At 41.8% G+C, this 20,068-nt stretch overlaps 8 protein-coding genes across 11 annotated transcripts; 4 read left to right on the top strand and 4 right to left on the bottom strand.

Annotated features, from left to right (window-relative positions):
* The first annotated feature begins 943 nt into the window (after positions 1-943).
* Positions 944-2,992, top strand: BI-1 (Bax Inhibitor-1). Of its 2 annotated transcripts, XR_001773233.3 has the most exons (5): positions 944-1,206; positions 1,355-1,808; positions 2,187-2,357; positions 2,416-2,529; positions 2,746-2,992. XR_001773233.3 is itself a non-coding variant. In XM_017239844.3 (4 exons), exons 1-4 carry the CDS (start codon positions 1,139-1,141, stop codon positions 2,782-2,784), a joined length of 732 nt encoding a protein of 243 aa, XP_017095333.1. In that variant the 5' UTR covers positions 945-1,138; the 3' UTR covers positions 2,785-2,992. The 2 variants fall into 2 exon arrangements, 1 of the variants encoding a protein (XP_017095333.1); XM_017239844.3 differs by lacking the exon at positions 2,416-2,529 and having other exon boundaries at positions 945-1,206.
* Sbp2 (SECIS-binding protein 2) lies at positions 2,218-5,988 on the bottom strand. The gene is made up of 3 exons (XM_017239843.3): positions 5,459-5,988; positions 5,183-5,403; positions 2,218-5,128 (listed from the first exon to the last, which is right to left on the bottom strand). The coding sequence occupies exons 1-3, from the start codon at positions 5,986-5,988 to the stop codon at positions 4,902-4,904; spliced, it is 978 nt and encodes a 325-aa protein (XP_017095332.2). The 3' UTR covers positions 2,218-4,901.
* Positions 3,154-4,911, top strand: Gr66a (Gustatory receptor 66a). Its single transcript, XM_017239842.3, has 2 exons — positions 3,154-3,394; positions 3,462-4,911. Exons 1-2 carry the CDS (start codon positions 3,154-3,156, stop codon positions 4,808-4,810), a joined length of 1,590 nt encoding a protein of 529 aa, XP_017095331.2. The 3' UTR covers positions 4,811-4,911.
* A 136-nt stretch (positions 5,989-6,124) lies between the features above and the next one.
* Positions 6,125-7,306, top strand: LOC108124207 (cyclic GMP-AMP synthase-like protein). Its single transcript, XM_017239793.3, has 2 exons — positions 6,125-6,377; positions 6,429-7,306. Exons 1-2 carry the CDS (start codon positions 6,125-6,127, stop codon positions 7,304-7,306), a joined length of 1,131 nt encoding a protein of 376 aa, XP_017095282.2.
* LOC108119645 (BTB/POZ domain-containing protein 1-like) lies at positions 6,583-8,724 on the bottom strand. Of its 3 annotated transcripts, XR_011442622.1 has the most exons (4): positions 8,568-8,724; positions 8,353-8,509; positions 8,083-8,291; positions 6,583-8,026 (listed from the first exon to the last, which is right to left on the bottom strand). XR_011442622.1 is itself a non-coding variant. In XM_043213285.2 (3 exons), the coding sequence occupies exons 1-3, from the start codon at positions 8,582-8,584 to the stop codon at positions 7,409-7,411; spliced, it is 1,062 nt and encodes a 353-aa protein (XP_043069220.1). In that variant the 5' UTR covers positions 8,585-8,724; the 3' UTR covers positions 6,583-7,408. The 3 variants fall into 3 exon arrangements, 2 of the variants coding, with proteins under 2 accessions (XP_043069220.1, XP_043069222.1); XM_043213285.2 differs by having other exon boundaries at positions 8,083-8,509; XM_043213287.2 differs by having other exon boundaries at positions 8,083-8,465; positions 8,568-8,705.
* Positions 8,725-9,235: 511 nt separating this feature from the next.
* On the bottom strand, positions 9,236-11,585 carry LOC108119672 (uncharacterized). The gene has a single exon (XM_017232956.3). It carries the CDS (start codon positions 11,517-11,519, stop codon positions 9,420-9,422), a length of 2,100 nt encoding a protein of 699 aa, XP_017088445.2. The 5' UTR covers positions 11,520-11,585; the 3' UTR covers positions 9,236-9,419.
* A 39-nt stretch (positions 11,586-11,624) lies between these two features.
* Positions 11,625-12,961, top strand: Arl5 (ADP-ribosylation factor-like 5). Its single transcript, XM_017232958.3, has one exon. It carries the CDS (start codon positions 12,150-12,152, stop codon positions 12,687-12,689), a length of 540 nt encoding a protein of 179 aa, XP_017088447.1. The 5' UTR covers positions 11,625-12,149; the 3' UTR covers positions 12,690-12,961.
* On the bottom strand, positions 12,937-14,334 carry Rab19 (RAS oncogene family member Rab19). The gene is made up of 4 exons (XM_017232957.3): positions 14,022-14,334; positions 13,878-13,962; positions 13,428-13,684; positions 12,937-13,370 (listed from the first exon to the last, which is right to left on the bottom strand). Exons 1-4 carry the CDS (start codon positions 14,232-14,234, stop codon positions 13,266-13,268), a joined length of 660 nt encoding a protein of 219 aa, XP_017088446.1. The 5' UTR covers positions 14,235-14,334; the 3' UTR covers positions 12,937-13,265.
* Positions 14,335-20,068: the final 5,734 nt, after the last annotated feature.

Genomic DNA, 20,068 nt, shown 5'->3' with positions numbered 1-20,068 from the left:
TGTTCCAGTTTGTCTCGAGATGCTGTACTGCTCGGGGAGTCATTTTACATGAACTTTTCTGCCAAACACCCTATTGTATCATCTACATTTTAATTTTTTAAATTTTAGCTTTACTTTTTATTTGTACATACTTGTAAACAAAATTCGACTAAGATCTTGTCGCACTAACCCAGTATTACAATTACACCTTTGTAAAAGCAATCTCCGACTTGAAAGTGTACCTGTAACTCTCTCGAAAATGAGATTCTAGGGGTTTAACGAGTAATGTGAGCTAATTTGTAGAAACTGTGATCCTACATTGAATTTATACAAATGAAACAGTCTGTTAAGCCAAACTAAAGCAGGTAATGTTATCGTAATCCAATGAGACTAATAATAGTTGATACTAGTTTTTTTGAGGCAACTGGATCTCAGCATCAGCTCTTAAGGCCTCCGATATCTTACGTTTAACAAATAAACCCTTGCACTATGTCTTTAGAAAGTAAATCCATTTAGTTGTATGGATTAGCCCCAAAAGGCAATGCGAATAAAAAATCAATATTCTTGTTAGATGGCTTTGAACTTCGATCCTTTTAAAATTTTGAAAGCGCGCGCAAGTCATATTTCTTTACATATCAAGAACATATCTGGAAGATTCCAATCGATTCGTAAGTTATGCAACACTGGTGATGGCTCTTATCAGGTAATAACGCTTATCAGCAGTGCTGACGGGAAATAGTAATTTCATTTAATAATAAAAAATACAAACATATGAAAATAAGCTAAGAAAAAAATATTTTTTCAAGAGATAAATTATTTTTGATTAAAGTATTATTATAGTTCTTTCAACGGTGAATTTGTGTAGTTTTAAAATGGTTTAGCGGAAAAATGCTAAGGTGACTTGCACTGGTCCTAAAAAAAAAAGCCGTTACCCAACACCGACACCTGACTTTTTTCATAAGAAAATTCGTGAAATACACAAAAGAAAACAGAAAAGTGGAAAATAAAGAACAAAGCTCAAGTAGGCGCTGCGAACTAAACAGTCAGTTACTAAATATCCCAAAAACAGTCGCATTCACTCCTCCGTTTGAATAACAAAATTAAATAGCACCAGAGAGAAAAATATTAAAAGCAAGTGTGAAATAAATAAAGACCAAAAATGGCAGAGACGGCCCAAAACCTTCAGGATCGATTCAATACCTTTATGAATGGGCTAGGCGACCGCTAGTGAGTATGAAAACTGTGCGACGCGAATGCGTCACATTTCTGGGACCACTGACGTGTTGTTTTGGTGGCGAACCACATCAACAGTTGGTTACGGATCGATAGTCCTTGAACCTAATGGATTTCTCCTCCCCACCCCTCTTATTTCCAGTGAGCCCTATGTGCGGGAGCACCTGTCCAAGGTGTACATGGTCCTCGCTAGCACTGCTGCTGCCACGGCTGTGGGAGCCTTACTCCAGATGCGCGAACTGCTCGATCTGGGCGTGCTGGCGGCAGTGGCCACCCTAATCCTGGTCTTGGGTCTACACTTCTACAAGGATGATGGCAAAAACTATACCACACGCCTAAGCATGCTTTATGCCTTTGGGTTCTGCTCCGGCCAGACCCTGGGTCCGCTCCTCGGCTATATTTGCAGCATTAACCCGGCCATCATACTCACGGCCCTCACAGGCACATTCGTTACCTTCATAACGCTCTCCCTCGCTGCCCTTCTGGCTGAGCAGGGCAAGTACCTCTACTTGGGCGGGATGCTGGTCAGCGTTATAAACACCATGGCCCTTTTGAGTCTCTTCAACATGATCTTCAAGTCGTACTTTGTGCAAGTGGTGAGTGCTTTAGACATTATTATTAAGCTTTTCTTTAACACGTAAGCTAACCGTCTATAGAGGTCATTGGTATTAGGTAATTCCAAGTTTTAGATGTGTATATATAGAAGATATATACATTAACTTTAGCTTTTACATGCATGATTCGAGAAATATTGGTAGTATATGTAGTCATAGCTCTTAATAATATAAATTTTGTTTACACATTTCTGTAAATTTAAAGAAATCAACACGTTATTTTTAAGGTATTAGCTAGGAAGCGCAAGTATATCATAGCTTAAGATACTATCCATGCCTTACCGATACAAGCACTATCAGTATGCAAATAATTGTTCCTCATTTTAATGGGTAATCTAATCACTTTTGCCTCATCCACAGACTCAACTCTATGTGGGAGTTTTCGTGATGGCCGCCTTTATTGTTTACGACACCCAAAACATTGTGATGAAGTGCCGAAATGGAAATCGCGATGTTGTCCAGCACGCCCTTGACCTTTTCTTCGACGTTCTCAGCATGTTCCGTCGTTTGCTGATTATCCTGACTCAAAAGGTAGGTTCCCCGGTTCCTTAAACCTGATCGATCGGTTTCTATAGCGTGCCAGTCACAGCTCAAGTCCTTCATGGTTTGAACCTATTTGTGGCGAAGCGAGATCCGATAATCGCCGAACAGTCGCTGAACACTTTGCAAATGTTTTCCAAAACTAGCTAAATAAGATCAAACGGTAGTTTTTACGGCCAAGGCAATAAGTATACTTTCACAAATTCCAGTTAGGATCCTTTTTCTTGTAATCCACTTGTGGGAAGTATATTTATTTCCGGTAGTATCTCTGAAAAAAAGAAACATGCAAAGTTTTCTGGCAACTTGTGAAACTATATTTGTGACCTTTGCTCGTTTGGACGGGGGAAACGCATTAATCAATTTCCCTAATTACTTTCAGGAGGAGCGGAAACAGTCCGAACGTCGCAAGAGGAACTAAGCCAAGTTTATAAAATTACCATGCAGTGAAGACACTTTAATGAAACCATAGAGGACTTTGGAAGCTGGCAATTTCTCCTTTTATCAATTTATTCGAATGAAGAATAAAACATAGCCGTGTATATTTGGCTTTAAATTTATATGAAACGACGTTCACTGTAAAACCACTTAGAAATTCCCAATTTAATAAAACCCACTAAAAAAAGAAACTCATCCGCGTTATTGTTGTAAATGAACTTGGCGCCGTAGATTAACCATGTTGATTGTATCGATTGGGCAACCGGACAATTTAATTAGACTAAGTGCACTCTGCAGGTGGAGCTGATTACCATAAGTTGGTCATTCGCAGTTTTGGTTTCTCTCGGACAACATGCCACCATCGGAGCCGGAAGTTCAACCCTTGTTGCAAGAGTTCCAGCAGTTGTTTTTTATTTCAAAGATCGTCGGTATCCTGCCGCAGGACTTGGAGAAGTTTCGCTCACGAAATGTACTGGAGAAGTCCCGAAGTGGAATGGTCTATATGATGGCCACTTTAGTGGTCTATGTGCTGTTCTACAACCTATTGATTTACTCCTTCGGGGAGGAGGACCGCTCGCTCAAGGCCACACAAAGTCAGTAGAGCATTAAAAATAATATTGTGGATATCTTATTAACCTTGATATGCTTCTTAAATGCCAGGCACCTTGACCTTTGTGATTGGCTTGTTTCTAACCTACATTGGCTTGATAATGATGGGCACCGACCAGTTGACGGCTCTCCGAAATCAGGGAAAACTGGGCGAGCTGTACGAGCGCATCCGGCTGGCGGACGAACGGCTGTTCAAGGAGAGGTGTGTGCTGGACAATAGCTGCATTGGCCACCGCATCCGGGTTATGCTGATCATGACGGTTCTCTTTGAACTATCCATTTTGGTGGCCACTTACATCAAGCTTGTGGACTACACCCAGTGGATGTCCGTGCTTTGGGTGATGTCGGCCGTTCCCACTTTTATCAATACTTTGGATAAGATCTGGTTTGCTGTTTCATTATATGCCCTTAAGGAGCGCTTTGAAGCAATCAATGCCACACTCGAAGAATTGGTGATGGCTCACGAAAAGTTCAAAATCTGGCTAAGAGGAGAATCGAATAACACTCCGTCCTTGGATAGCTCGCAGCCACCACAGTATGACAGCAATTTGGAGTATCTGTACAAGGAACTCGGCGGCTTGGACTTGGGCTCCGTGGGGAAGGGTTCTGGGATTGGATCTGGTAAAAACAAGGTGGCACCCGTGGCCCATTCCATGAACTCCTTTGGGGAGTCTATCGAGACAGCCTCGGACAAATACCCAAGAAACCATATGGCATCCAACATGGTTCACGAAAGTGAGTTGGCAAACGTTTCGAAGGTGGAGGAAAAGCTGAACAACCTATGCCAGGTGCACGATGAGATCTGCGAAATAGGCAAGGCCATGAATGAGCTATGGAGCTATCCCATCCTATCCCTGATGGCCTACGGGTTTCTTATCTTTACGGCGCAACTATATTTCCTTTACTGCGCTACCCAAACTCAACCGATTCCTTCGCTATTTCGCTCGGCCAAGAATCCTTTCATTACAGTGATCGTGTTGAGTTATACGTCCGGAAAGTGTGTTTATCTTATATATTTAAGTTGGAAAACCTCGCTGGCCTCGAAACGGACTGGAATCAGCTTGCACAAATGCGGCGTAGTGGCTGATGATAATCTTCTTTATGAAATCGTAAACCATCTTTCACTAAAGTTGCTAAATCATTCGGTGGACTTCTCAGCATGCGGCTTTTTTACCCTTGATATGGAGACCCTTTATGGTGTTAGTGGCGGAATCACCAGCTACTTAATTATACTGATTCAGTTTAATTTGGCAGCACAGCAGGCTAAGGAGGCCATCCAGACGTTCAGCTCACTGAACGACACCGCTGTTTTGGTGGGCTCAGTCACGGAAATGGATAATGGTAGCTCAACGCTGCACGATCTGGTCTCCACCACCATGCTCACACCTACGACTGGATAGGGATACAGCCTTTTCGCAGAGCTTTTGTTGAAAACGACATTTCACAGCACCGTCTGCACATTTATCTCGTATCTGGCACCTAATAAAGTCATCACAACGCAGTCAGTCGTTTGTATTCCTTACGGGCGTCCTCCAATTCATTTAGGATATCAGCGAAGACGGTATTGGCCCCATCGTAATCAAGGACAGCCGCACAGGCGATCTGGGCCCTCTTCTGAAGGGCATATGAAAACTCCCGTCTCAACAACGAGAAACAGTAGGGGACGTTGTGCTGCTGGCATTGGAATTTTAGACCCTCTATTAACTCATCTATGCCATCTAGAAAGAGAAGTTGTTAGTAAGCCTTGGTAATGATACTAAAGAGCCACGCACTTTCCCCAGGACACTTCTCACAATCAGTTGCCAGGAGTAACAACTTCACTTTTTTTATCCTCAGCTTTGCTAGTGCTTCATTGAAACCCAGCACCAGCCTAGGATGGGCACGCGCCTTTACTTCATTTTTTGCAAATGCGCGTTTTTGAAAACGATCTAGTTCCTTGAGCAACTGAATAGTCAGATCCTTAAGCCGAGGCCGAGTGCAGTTATCACAATAGCTGAAATGGCCAGAATTTTTTAATTTGGAAGGATAAGTTAAGATGTACAACCGACCTTCTGAAGCGTCGGGAATGTATGGAATGCACGGCTTGGATTTGTGGAGTAATTCCCATAGTATCCTTATCTTTTAAAGAGAGGTTTTGTAATTGGTTCTCCATTAGGTCTTTAGAGTCTTGTTCTGACTGTCCATACTCTCGAGTCTCATTCGATATTCCCTCGGTTTCCTCAGCTGGCGTTTCCTTTTTCGAGGCGCGATAACACCAAATAGACTTCTTCAACTTGGTAACCTTTTTTTTTGGATTCAGGCGCACCTTTCCCTTGCGCTTGGGCTTGGTTCGAAGGAGGCTTCTCTTGGCAATCGTCAAATGTGGCCCTCTGAGTTTCCTCGCCTTTGTTTGTTTTTGTGGCTGACGAGGTTTGATCACAAAATCCAGGAGTGTCGGCTTCTCTGCATTCCTGTGCTTTTTCCTGTACTTTGAGCTGGTGGGACTCCTCTTGCTTGATGAAGCATTGTCCTTGTTATGGATGTTCTCGTAGGTTTTATGATCGATAATGGCTATCTTTTCAGATTGGCGAGCCATCATTATTTCATTCAGTTTTCCAAGAACCAAATAAAAATACCACAACAATAAGTGAAATCTGCCAGAGTGACCACACTTTTGTATAATAAAATTATAAAAAATGTCCTAATTTTGGAAGAAATTAGGATCAGCAGCTTTAATGAAAAGCTGCATTAAAAGTCATGACAAATTGGCATTAAATAGGGGAAGCCCCACATTTTACCGACGTTGTTTCGCTATAATCATGAGCTTCACAAAGAATCTATATACGATTTTGGAGAAATTCAACTTATCCGACAATGATCGTAGAGCTTACACTGATGACGCTGTAGAAATTCAGAACTGTGTCATTGAAAAACTGAAAAGCGCCGATGCTACTTTTTGCCAAATTTTCGATGGTCTCAGTTTGTTTGGTAAGTTTTAAATAGAAAACTTGAACATATTTAACAAATATTGATTTCTAGGAAGCTACCTGGATCGGGTCAAACTGGTAACTCCCGACGAATTTGACCTACTCATGAAACTGAAACTGCCATTCCCAATTACTCCGGTGAAGTGTGGTGATGGGTTCGTCTCTCTAAATGGGAACATTAGGAGCTGCCTTTTTGCTGGGCCGGATGGATTTGTTCGACGCAACATACTCCAAAAATGGTTACGCGGTGTGTTCAAAAAAGTATTCTCGAAACCTCTGCACTTTAGGGCCATTAGTGGTCAAGTCTATACAGTGAATTCATCCACAACAGCGTCCCTTCCAGGGTGTGCCCACAACATTGAGGCTGTGAGCGCAGGTCGCACGATCTCCTTTGATATGGTGCCGGCCTTCGAGTTCTCCTGGCCACAATGGCCATTTGACGAAACTCCGGTCCCCCCGGAGATACGCGAGTATTGGCCCTGGTTCGCTATTCCGCAGAAAATGCCGAAATCGAAGAGCAAACTTTCATTCATGACTTGTGCCCCCCACTGGGAGCGCGAAATGATGAGGAATTCGCATAACTTCAGGAACGTGCTGCGTCTGATGAAGGGACTGCGGGACGGCAGCGCCGATGGGATGCCTCATCTTTCCAGCTATATGCTCAAAACCGTTATGCTGCACAGACTTAAAAATGTTGATTGGAAAAAGGATTTGGGCTTACTTCTACTAGAGATGTGGTGCCATTTGTTGGATCATCTTCGTTGTGGCAGACTCGAATTCTTCTTGGCCAGTAGACACAATATTTTGAGTCACTTGAAGTCCGGAGATGCAAACCAATGTAGAGACACTGCCTTGGCGCTTATGGTTAAGCTAAAGAATGCTAAGGACAGTGCCAGCTATACGGACTTGGCTAATTGTTTTAAAATATAACCAATCATGGATATCTAATTTTTTTATTCAAAACTCATTCAATAAAAGTGGATCTTTTTAAACATTCTAAGTCTTGCTTAATCTTATAATATTGGCTTAAGGTCAAAACATTTGACTATCTAAATTAAGTTTATGTATTGGGAAACAGTTATTATCGGTAAATATAATAAAATTTGACTTTATGGCGTAGAAATGATATTTATTCATAAATATGACCTCAGTAAGTCTTGAATTCATCGTATTTACATTCATTTTAGTTTTACGAATATTGCTCCATTCCTCAATGGTCATTCTCTCATAAGATCCATATTGGTACCAGATTTTGTCAACATTTACTTCAGCGATTATAAAAGAATGAGTTCCAGAATTAGTTATAAGCTTCATGACTTCTGTGATTATTTTAGAGCGTTTTATTTCTTTTGTAGCGATTTCCGTCATTATTTCGTACTTGTCAACGTCAGCCAACAGCTTTGATTTTCCCGGCCCGTCCCGAAATTGTTGGACGGTCATTTTCTTAAAGTCGATGGAACTTAATATAGAAACGTATTCATCCGTGGAATTAGGTTGTTTTGCATGTTTCTGAATCCAACTTTCAACCATGGCAAAGCGTTCACTTTCAGAGAAGATTTTTGAAGACTTCTGAACAAAATCTTTGAGACAATCATATCCTAGTTCCATTATTAAAGAGGTTGCGTCACTAACAGATCGCTTTTGAAGAAGCTGAAACAAATTCAAAGTAACGATTAATTTTCTACATCAATGTTAATAACACATACCCCAATAATACCATCCAAGAAAATCTTGTTATCAAGAAGGTAAAATCCCGCATACAATTCCATCAATAGTTCCGGTTTCATAAATACCGCTAATGTTCCAAGTATATTAGTGCAAAATTCTTCCACTTCCCTTATAAGCCACATATGAGCAGCTTGCACAATTTTTAATAAAATTGTGTAATCAAGGTTCTTAAAGAGCTCCTTTTCCTCTGTGTAAATAAAATTCAGAATTATTTGAAACACCTCGGGTTCCGTGTCCTCCAAACGCACTTCTCCCGAGTCAACTCCATCTCTTTGAAACAATTTTTCAAAGAACTCCGAGGTACGGGCCAGCATAAATCGGTGACAAGGGAATTTCGAATCCCCGACGAGAATGCATATATCTGAAAACAGGCCCGACTTAAGCATTTCCGCTCCGCGATGTTTCCTAAAAGTATGACGCAGTTGATACGGAATATATTTGTCTCAATTGGAGAAATGTTTACCAAGAAATCAACTTCATTTTAATTGGTTAGAGCTTTAAAGCAGAGTCCTTTGAGTAGAGCAGGTCTTTTATTTTTGAACTCCTCGTGCTGTGATCGACAAAGAACGAAGAATGGTTATAATGTGAACGAACGAGTCAAGAATGCAATTTTTATAATACGACCCCACTGCCAATCAGCTGTTTCTTTTCAAATAATTCGAAATTCAAAATTTGAATAAGTTTTCGTTTGTATGGTAAAGATTTAACTTGAAGTTACTTTTTATTTTTAAATAATAATTTATTTTTATATAAATAAATAGTAATAAAAATGATTATCAAAAAAAAAATATATATCAAACAACACATATCTTGTAGACTCTACAATGTAGAGGGTACTATAATTTTGGTCAAAAGTATGCAACGCAGTAAAAGAGACATCTCCGTATATGTATATGTATATTCTTGATCAGGATCACCTTCTATTTCCATTCCATATCGTTTATTTCATAACGATCGGCCGACTATATCTCATAGCTGCCATATAACTGAACGATCGGAAATGGTATTTGGTAAAAATACCAACTTTGGTATTTTTGGAGATAGAAGCTTGAAGTTAGCTTTCCTTTTTTTTTTTTTATCTATGCTGCAAAATGTGTACAGATTTTGTTTTAACTAAAAAGATTTAATAAATGTATGTACATTCCAGTTTATTAAGAATCCACTTATAATTTTCTAGATTTACAGCTATGAGTGTTAAATACCTTAAGAAGAGACAACTTTGGACTTATAAATACAGATGTTACTGTGCATCTGATTATCAAGGAATTACCAACGAATAAAAAGGCTAAGGGGCCCATGTGGGTGGGGGACAGTGTTATAACCGGATGCTGCTCTCGATGGTCATGTGTAGCTCGTTAAACTCCCTGAGATGGGATAGAATCGAGTCCCGCTCTTGCTTGTAGATTTCCCAGAACTTGAGGTACTGACTTACGTGCTGGAGCACTAAGTTACGAGCAAAGTCGAGGCAGCTCCTTACGTTTCGCATTCGCCTTTTGCAGCTTGTTAGGATCGACCTTAACTGCTGCTCGGGGTCGAGTTGGGCAATCACAAATGCGAAAACGCTCTGAACGTCGATCCGCACATCTCTCGGAAACACAACAGATTCTGTGGGCTTGTTTTTAGGAAAGACTATCAGGGAGGGCGATATTGGCATGGCTAGCTCCCAAGGGAGATCGTTGGCTTGGCTATCAAATCGGATGAAGTGAACCTCGGGGCTGCTGAGCAAAGCGGTGACCTGCAAGAACGCTTGGGATAGGACAGCAGACAAGGCGCAATCCGGACGTTGCATAAACACCACAGTGGTGGCGTTGGACTTCTGGAGTGCCTCCAGCAACAACTGCCTGTTGTAGACTCTTCCTAGATCGGAATTATTCCAGGATGCTGGTACATTGCGGTGAGTCCTTGGCAAGCTTCTGGCATAAAATTGTCGGATAAAGTCTTTGAGGGCCACGTATGAAAATTGATGTTGCTGAGGCATAACATAAAGAGACTCTTCTGCCACGTCCACGATGAAAACCTGAACTTGTTGATGCTGTTGATGGATACCGAGTTTTTGGAGGTAATCTCTATATCGTACGGAGTCGAAAATAACTACGGCGAGGGAGCGATTGTGGGCAGCGCGTTCCGATGAATATTGCCAGATTAGTTGGCCATATTTAGTGACCATTTTGGCAATCCCAATCTTCATAGCCGGTGTTCCGTGATGCGTGTGCGCCAGGCAGAGATTCCGAGAGTGGAGCGCCAGTAAGTGCGGCACATTCGACATTCCAAGCTCGTGTTGGTGACTGTACTGGGTCCACAGATGGCCCAGGTACTTATTAATCCGATAATAGTTAGCCAAGGTGGCTTGGTTTCGTGTCCAAACAGGATAGCAACTATCAGCCTTGTTCACCTCCCTATAAAGTTCTTTGGGCATTTTCATCAAAGAAATCCAATCGTCTGTTTTATGTTCCTGCCTGCTCCAGTACTCTTCGCATCCGTCGGTTTGTTTCTTTTGAGCCGTGGCCATTTCTTCGCCCATCACCAATGGCATGGCACTTAAATAATGTGGGTGGTTCATCCGTACACCCATGGCCAGTACTGGAACGTGTCTGGCTTTCATGGCTATAGTCATTGGGTTTCCATAGCCATTTGAAAACAGCGAGGTGTTTTTCAAGGTGTGTCGCACCCAGCGCAAAATGTCCAGGGTCTTCCAGTCCGCTGAAGTGCTGTTAAAAGTGTGGATTCCGTTCAGGCTATCGATCACTACTAATTGTGGAAGTACCGCCTCCGAGACCTTGAGCATTCTCTTTGCACTAGCGCCGAAATTGACCGTAAAACGGATATTCCTTTCCGGATCCAGTTCTAGCCAGCGAACCGCTGCCGCCAGGTATCGTTGATACTCCCTATCCTCGGGAGAGTTCAGCAAGCCTAGTACCACTGCGTCAGAATGCTTTCTGATGGATGCCAGCTCCTGGCTGGTATGAGCGCGATCCATCGGCTGAATGACGTAGTTCATAAAACGGGCGAGGTCCTCGAAGTTCCAGGCGCCCTGGTACTGCAGCATCTGTCTCTGGCCAAAGCGCACCACTAATGTTGGCCACTTATCAGGATAACCGCCGGCACCGACCACTCCTGGTGCCGGCATCAAGGTCCGGCTGCAGTTGCACAGCAGGTGCCAGCAATCGATGGCCCCGAAGTAGGCGTAATCCTGGTAGTAGTGGGAAAGACCGTTGAAGACAAGGCGCGCGCTTCGTGCTTCGGTGGCCCACGACACGTAGTAAAAAACCAGCGATATGTCATACTGCGACGCCTCCGCCCGAATCTGTGGTACGCTGCGGCTGGGGCACTCGCTGATGGTCGGCTGGTCGGGGGTTGCGGCCAAGGGCCTAAAACCGCAACATAATAAAAACACCAGGTAAGCAATTAATTTCATTGCACCGGCTAATTAAATTTCCAAAACAGATGTCGGCATAAAGCCTGGTCCCACTGCAACAGAGATGCGACACAGCAGCGGCTATTGTAAGAACATCACTGATTCAGTGGGACCAGATCGTAAACAGATCTCCTGTCCACCTCTATTAATTAATCACTTTTACTGTTTACTTTTTAATTAAAACTGCGTTAATTAAATTAGCTGTAACGGCAACGGCAGAAGGGCTATGTAACGGAGAGTAGCATAATCATCCAGCGCCCGCCAGAATCATCCAGGAACAGAGAGCACCGGAATTTATTGACCCGAAGAAGTTGCCAGTCTCTCAAAGCTCCATTTGGCAATTAAACAACAACAATTTCGAGTGTGGTTATGTTAGTTGTGTGTGTGTGTGGAATGCATATTTAAATCAACAAATCCAAAATCTGTTCAAAGCTGAGTGTATAATTTACCGTTTGGCCTTCCCTCGGCCGCGAGCAAGAGCAGCAACAACAAAGCCTCGCGTTCACTCACTCCCACACGCATACAGACGCACAGCGATAACCTGTGTATGAAGCAATCTCTTCAAATCGGAAACAAAAACAACAGCAGAAACACCCATTACGCTCCAATAAGTCAATCAAAAATTGAAATATGGGCCTGCTTCTCTCCCGGCTGTGGCGGATGTTCGGTAACGAGGAGCACAAGCTGGTGATGGTGGGGCTGGACAATGCTGGGAAAACCACGATTTTGTACCAGTTCCTGATGAACGAGGTGGTGCACACTAGCCCGACGATCGGCTCAAATGTGGAGGAGGTGGTCTGGCGCAACATCCACTTTCTGGTGTGGGACCTCGGCGGACAGCAGAGCTTACGGGCCGCCTGGAGCACCTACTACACGAACACAGAACTGGTGATCATGGTCATAGACTCCACGGACAGGGAACGGCTGGCGGTGACACGGGAGGAGCTCTACCGCATGCTGCAGCACGAGGACCTGGCCAAGGCCAGTTTGCTAGTTTATGCCAATAAGCAGGATCTGAAGGGCTCCATGTCCGCCGCGGAAATATCACGGCAGCTGGATCTCACCTCCATCAAAAAGCACCAATGGCACATTCAGGCATGTTGCGCGCTCACGGGCGAAGGTCTGTACCAAGGTCTGGAGTGGATTGTGCAGCGTATCAAAAACAAATGACACGCCTCTAGGTAGTAGCTAATAAATAAATCTAGCTGTCTAGAAACCAATTTTGATATACAAATTTTTAAGCGTTTCCAAATTGTTTGAAAAGTTGTTGCCAAGCCAATTTTATTTAGTGTAATATAACGACTACGACTAACGAGAAAGACCCCTCAATGATAAACAGAAAAAAAAAATAAAAATAAAAAAATTACTTGTATGGATAATGTTTAGGAGCTAAGCCGATTAACTACGATACTTCCAATAAAATTACAAAATAAACGTGTTTATTTCGATCATCAGTGACATTATTGAATACAGAATTGGACGTATTTTCCACCTCTGAGCATTGCCTTGTAATTGACATTGTTGGCTCGATTCGGTTGCTGTTGATGTGTGAGATTGAGATTTTTTGTACTCTATCGTCTAAAATAAATACATGGTCGTGTAAAAGTTAGTGTACATATAAATAAGAGGCAACGCCTAAAACGGTCTAAGATTAGGTAAAAACATTAGCATACTAAAATATAGCCACAAGAACAATTTGATCACAAAAAATAAAAGCAAAATAAGTGGATTGTGATATTTCATGGCCTAGGTGAGATTGCACGAGCTACTACAGCTCTTTAGCGGCTTGCCCTGGCCCAAGGTAATCGTATTTTCAGGCACATCCTCAACAGTGTTGGCGTCATGTTGGCGCTGCAATAGAAATTATTCAGAATATGGGCTATGAATGATGAGGATGTTGTCACTCACTTTAAGTTCAGTGGCCAGGCATCGAAAGGCGTCCTCTACGTTCATATTCTCCTTAGCCGAGGTCTCCATCACAAACAGGATCTCAGGTATGTATTGGCACATTTGGCGCGCCTCTTCGAAGTCCACCTCACGCTCCTCCTCCAGGTCGCACTTGTTGCCCACCAAGATAATCAGTACGTTGGAAGCCGTGTACCTGCGCACTTCCTCGATCCACTTTTGCAGGTTGGCGAAGGAAGACCGCTTTGTGATGTCATAAACTGGGGGCAAATATTATTAGATATCAGTAAACGCCACCGCACACCTTCAGCGGCACCTTGCCCTAGCAGATAAGGTGCTCCGCTAATGAAATCACTGCCAGGCAAATGATTTTAAAGCGTGGCGTACTGATAGCGCCCACAGCGCCCCTTGCCATGACAAATGGATGGGCGTATGCTCCGGATACGGACTCACCAATTAAGACCCCGTTGGCCGAGCGATAGTAGCTCTGTGTGATGGTGCGAAACCTCTCCTGACCAGCAGTGTCCCAGATTTGCAACTGTCGAAAAGTCAGCTATGAATCATCATCGGTTGGAAGGATGAAATTTTCAATAATACCTTGATCTGTTTTCCCTCCACGGCGATGGTTTTCATTGAGAAGTCCACCCCGATAGTGTTCCCATGGCGCTCTATGTAGTTCCCAGTCTTGAATCTGTCTACGATGCAGGTCTTCCCCGTTCCGCAGTCCCCAATTAGGACAATCTTAAACAGGAAATCAAAGTTCTCCTCGCTGGGAAGCGCCATCAGCGTCTGTGGGTTACGGGCCGTCATATTTTGGCCGCCGTTGTTGGCGCAAACTCGTCTGTTTTGCCTTTGACCGTTTGCTTACCAATGACAACAAAGAAAGTATAAATAAATTTAATTGATAAGCATAGTGATGTCGAACTGGCATAATTCCCGCCAAAACAGAAAACTGCGTTTTTATGGCTTATTAAAAACTCTGACTATCTTTTAGAGCATCTTACCCGCACAATTTTGCAAGGCACTTTTTAAAATTTGTTAGTTGATGGCCAACCAAATTGCAATTCCAATTGGATTACTATTCTTTTTTTTTAACAATATTTTAAACAGTGTGTGGGGAAAATCTACTATGTGCGCCATCGCTGGCTTACAATTGAACCTCACGATTCAAACTATCGGTGGGTTATCGATTGACTGGTGAAACATTTTTGCGCGCCATAAATATTTAAAAGATAATACTAATAGTCCTTTCTTGTTTTTCTGACATGAAAGGAAGTTAAAAAATATTTTATGCAAAACAAAATAAATTTAAATAAATTAAATTATAAATTTTTAAAAATTTTTTTTGTTTGTCATTTTTAATTTAATAATTTTTTTTTTAAATATATTTTGTTTACTTCTAAAATAAAAATAATAAGTAAAAAAATTTAAATTAATAAAAATATCCAACGATCATTTTTTGAGAATTATGAGAAAACGCTGGAAATGCAGGTCTCTAGACTAGAAGAAGTTGATAGGAATAATTAAATAATTAATAAATATTTAAATAAAAGTGAGTACAATTACAGTTATTTAAATTGAAAAATTATAAGTTCAACAATATTCATAAAATAAAATGAAAATTATATATTGAACGAAAATTATAAATAATAAATACGAGTCTACAATTATACTACTTAAAATTAACCAATCAGACGGCTTGAGTTCGTCCGCATATTGAGCTCCAGCCACTTCCTGCACATACTGCCAGTTTTGGGTTTAATTTTCGCAAGCTTAAGCTTTTTTTACACGCGCTTCGATATGTTTTTCGACCCCACTTTAAGTTAATATCACAATTGGTTTATTTGTTGTAGAATAGCCATAAAGTAGAAAGTAAGGTTTTTAGCTTTTAAAAACTTGAAACAAACTTTTTAATATTTTTCATTTGTTTTTTTTTTTTTTTATTCTTTCTTTGATATAACATTTAGTTTTTGGTTCGAATGACAAAGAAAATTTTCCAAAAGTTAAAATTCCAACACTCAATAGACACTTAAAAATGCGAATTTAGTTGGTCGATTTTCTCGTTATGCAATAAAGCTATTTATTTAATTACTCTCAAATGGAAAGCCCTAGTACCTGCAAATCCATGTGAATCGGTATACATAGCCCGATTAAGTCGGCCATCACGTAGGTCAGGCTTTCTGATAACGCCTGGGACTCCAATAAATTTTCACCACGTACCTTGCTGATGGCGCCATTTGACGCTAAAGAGCTACCTTTATGGGATTGTAAATATTTATGTGGGGAATTTCGAAAAATTCCTCAACTCTTTCTGTCAATTTCTAATTACTCTTCTGCCAAATAGAGACCTTGGCCCACATACAGAGTTCTGCTTCTGAAAAACGAAACTAGACTCACTTTCAAACCGCAGCGGAAGCGGCTGAGAAACATGTTCTATGTATCTCAAATAAGTTGTATGCAAATAAGTTGACCAACTGCTTCGATTGCCAAGTGAATTGGAAACCGCATCGCATCCCAGATGTGCCTGCGCACACGCACTGTCGCATTCATTTCACGAGGAAAGTTTAATTGCGCCCGGCCTAAGACGCTCTGGGGAGCAGAGTCTGTCCTGAGAACTTGTCCGACGATTAGGCGTGTTGATGATGGACTTTTTCTGCACTAAGAAAATTCAAAAGCCATTTAGCCATGCTATGGAAATTGCTGAATTTGAATTTGCAAAACTAAACTATTAAACGCCTTTAGAATCTGCCGAATCGTTTGAATCATTGAATTAATTACGACATTTGTGTGTTAAGATTTCACCAAGATAACTTCCTAATAAATAGCTTTTTCTATTTGGTAAATTCCATTATTGAAAATTCTAAATTATTAAATGGCTAGCTGGTAAGAAAACAACGAGTTTATGACCAACTCGATGTCAAATTATTTTTTGTAAACATTTGTGTCGGAAATTTAATTACTTGTCTAAGATGACCCATCTGCGACCCATTTTCCAGCCAGGAAAGCCCTCACGATGAGTCACTGGAAAGGTAGGAGATGCTCTTGGCAAGACCCGCTCCCACCTTTGGCACATTCTACCAGCTACTAGCTACTAGCTGGATAACAGGCAAAAGGAAATCAAACGCCAAATTGGCAACTTCTCACAGAGCCTAAAACACACACAGTCAAGACCAAGACCAAATGAATATACACCAGGCCTGGCATACTGGTTTGCCGTTTTGGCTGGCGGGTAGCTTCTGCCTCGGTGCCTCGATGGCTATATGCCCCCCGAATCCACCGATTTCCCCGGATTCTCGGCTTCACTTATGCATTGTAGTTTGGATCGTTCGTCGCTGCTTTTTATCGCTAGCCCCGACCGCTGGACGCTTCAGTTGAATTTCAAACGTTAGCGCGCGCGGTTGTTGGAACGTGTCTCCAAAAAAAGTCGAGAAAACAAAACATAAAGTCCATTGAGGCTTTGACAACCGATTTCCTTCAGTATATTCGAAGGACAGCAGCGTCGCGCAGCTGTGAAAAGTGAAAAGCGTGTTTAGCGTTCGCGTTGGTAAACAAAAAACACTGCGCCTGATTTCTGGCTGAATTCGGCCAACAAAAAAAAGGAAAAATAATTTCAAGGCGGAAAATAGGCCAACCCAGGCTGTCCAAGTTCATGTAAGGCTAAGACTCCTCCACGCGGAGAATTCGCAGAAAAACCCCAATTACCTAATTGTCATGCATCCGGCGTTAACGCTTGTCAACTTTCTACCCCCGCTCTTTTTGATTGATTTCTTCGGTCATTCGAGGCACGCACATCCACGTCAAATTGGAATCGAAATCCGCCGGACACTTGGCCACCACCACTTGCACTTTCCTCCAACGAAATTGCCTTTCGCAACAATTGTTTTGTATTTTTTTTGCCGCATCTCAAATTAATTATTCAGCACCATTACTTAAAAGTGCGGGTGCAACGTGCCCGTTAAAACGAAAGACTTGAGCAACGAACTTTTCGGCGTGTGCCGATTCGGCTGCCATCGGGAATGAAATAATCAATTTTATTATTCGATATGTAGTGCCAGCACTCACCTGCTGACCCAGTTTTCCGTTTCATTGTATTTTTGAAGTAAAAAATTAAGTAAATTTCTTTATGTCGCCCGATACGCGAATGCCACTGAAATCGTCTGAAACTCTCTTGATTCTGGCAGTTGGACGGAAGAGACGGACATCGGCTCGTCCATACTTAGCAGGCGCCAATTAAAGCTCAGCTGCACTAATTCGCCATAAGTTGCGAAGGCTTTTCTCCGTCTGCCGCAGTCTTTTTCTCCATCACTGTCCCTGTCTCAGCTCACTTTTCTCACCTGGCATTCCGATCCGACATTTGTTGCGTGTTTGTTATTTGTTTGTGTCTGCTATGTTGTGTGCCAAAGGGTAAATCGCCTGGAACAGGAAACAGGCTTTAACAAGTTGTTATACAAGTCATCTAGAAACAATATGATTAGGATTGTATATGTTTGAATATAAATTGATTGAATTCAAATGCAAATGTAAGAATTTAATAATTTTAGTATCAGATTTGAATTGTTTTTGGTTACGATTTTTTTAAATCATATGTAAATTTAAAATAAAAAGCATCTGAGCTTCGACTAGATTTTCTTGGCTTTTGATCCTTGGCCAGTTCGTTGGACAACATGTGTTAGTCCATTCATTGCCATAAGCGAGAGTCGCCGGCGAGGCGTCACTGTCAACTGCATTTGGATTGGTTAGGAGTGGACTCTGGTGGATGGATGGAGTGGAGTGGGGCATGCGGACTGGATATGCCAGTTGCGGTGCTTCCTCAACGCACATGCCCAGTTGGTAGCAGCCACTTCGCGTCCCCTTGTGGTTTTTAGCCTAGTTAGTGACCTAATTTTCATTTCACGTCTATCATAGCACTGCAATTAATCTCATCTGCATTTTGGTTTTATTTGCCGACCAGGCCCACCGGCTGTACGCCTGTCGGCCCAAAGTGATATCTAGAAATCGAGTTTGTTTGGCCAAAAAGTTGTATCAATGCCAATTTGAGAGAAATTTGGGGCTGCTTTTGGAAATATATCTGTGTGAGGGTATCTTAACGATAAATAGTCGGTAATGGTAAACATGAAATGCTCACAATTCAATTAGTTTTAACCACGATTGACACCGATTCCTTAGATATTAAATTCCTAAACCAATTAGAAACTAATGCTTGCATCTTATACATTTTTTAGTGAGTTTTTACGAGTCGCTAAAATACTCTCAACTATCGCATTTCAACTTCCCAAGGCTATGTCTTACTTACTCCTCACTCTTCTGAATTAGTGTCAAATTTAAAAAAAAAACATAGGCCAACCTTCCTTCAATTAATGCGCTGAGTTGGAGGCGGTGTGTGTTGAGTAGCCTGGAATGCTTTGGACTAGATACCTGGAAAACCTGCACCTCCCAGTTGGCCGTCAAATTGCAGCCTTTGGGAAAGTGATCAGCCCCTGGCCTAGACCATGGCCGGTCTCTAATGATCAGAGCCTTGGATGGCTAACGGATCGCCAACGCCAGAAACCTCCATCTGTATATACTGGCAACCGGCTGTGGCAAGTTCTCCGCTTAGTTGCATCATTGATGGTGCTGTAAAAGTGCGTCGAGCAGGCGATAGAGAGAGCAATTGATATCGCTCCATTTAGATTCTATTCGGGGTGAAATCTCCGACTGCCTCAACAGGTTTCCTTAAGAATTATAAATCAATTTGTTAACATGCTTTCACTGAATACACACACGCATATTGCCAATTCTCTTTCCGACTCTTATTGATGTTTGTGCATTTTAAAGACCGAACTGGCAAGTCGTAATCAGAATCCAAGCTGCCAAGGCTAACGGTTCAAGCCAGTGCAGCGGCTAAAACAATACCAGAAAAGAGCTTTCCCAAAAACTAAGAAAACGTTCGGCAGGCGCCAAAACAAAATGCTCAAAGCATCGAAACCAGTTGAAAAGATGAGAAATAGAGGGGATCTTTGATGGGGGATTGGAATGGCTGGACGAGAATGCAGAACGGGGTGTGGAGTACAGTTGGCGGGAGCATGTGTGCTCCACAATTACTGTTATACAACTGTTGAATAATGAAGGCCATTAGGCTGCAGTTTTTGCGGCTTAATCGGGAGCTAAACGGAGTTGTAGTCCAAGTCTAGACTAGTTTGTTTCCTAAGTCTTTTGTTTTCGGGCCGAACTAGAGGAGTAGATTAATTTTAAAAAAGTGCAGCGCCATGAGGTGTAATTTGTATTACTCCTGGTAGTATTTGTTGTCTTCTTTTTAGTTTAATATGTGTTAAATAAAGACATCACATAAAATACGCTATTAATCTGGAGCACTCTCTTCACTACCAAAATAGCCATCATCAATTTTTAATAATTGCATAACAAGTCCACAACAATTTTGTGAAAGTTTGATTGGAAAATAGCTGATGGGTTTGCCACCAACCATTTTGTCATTTAGGATGCATTTTTCCAATCACCTAAGTAACGAGGGGAGTTAGGAGCTCGCTTCTCCATTAAATATTATGATACATCTGAGAGATGTATTAAAGATTAAAAGTGACAAGTTAGCGAATTATTTGATTGAATTTGAAGAGTTGTAACTCTACTTTATTAAGTAGTTTTTTGGT

This window comes from Drosophila bipectinata, chromosome 3L (assembly GCF_030179905.1).
Source record: "Drosophila bipectinata strain 14024-0381.07 chromosome 3L, DbipHiC1v2, whole genome shotgun sequence".
Taxonomy (NCBI): Eukaryota; Metazoa; Arthropoda; class Insecta; order Diptera; family Drosophilidae; genus Drosophila; species Drosophila bipectinata.
The sequence above is the reverse complement of the archived record's forward strand: the minus strand, read 5'-3'. Positions and strand labels throughout refer to the sequence as shown.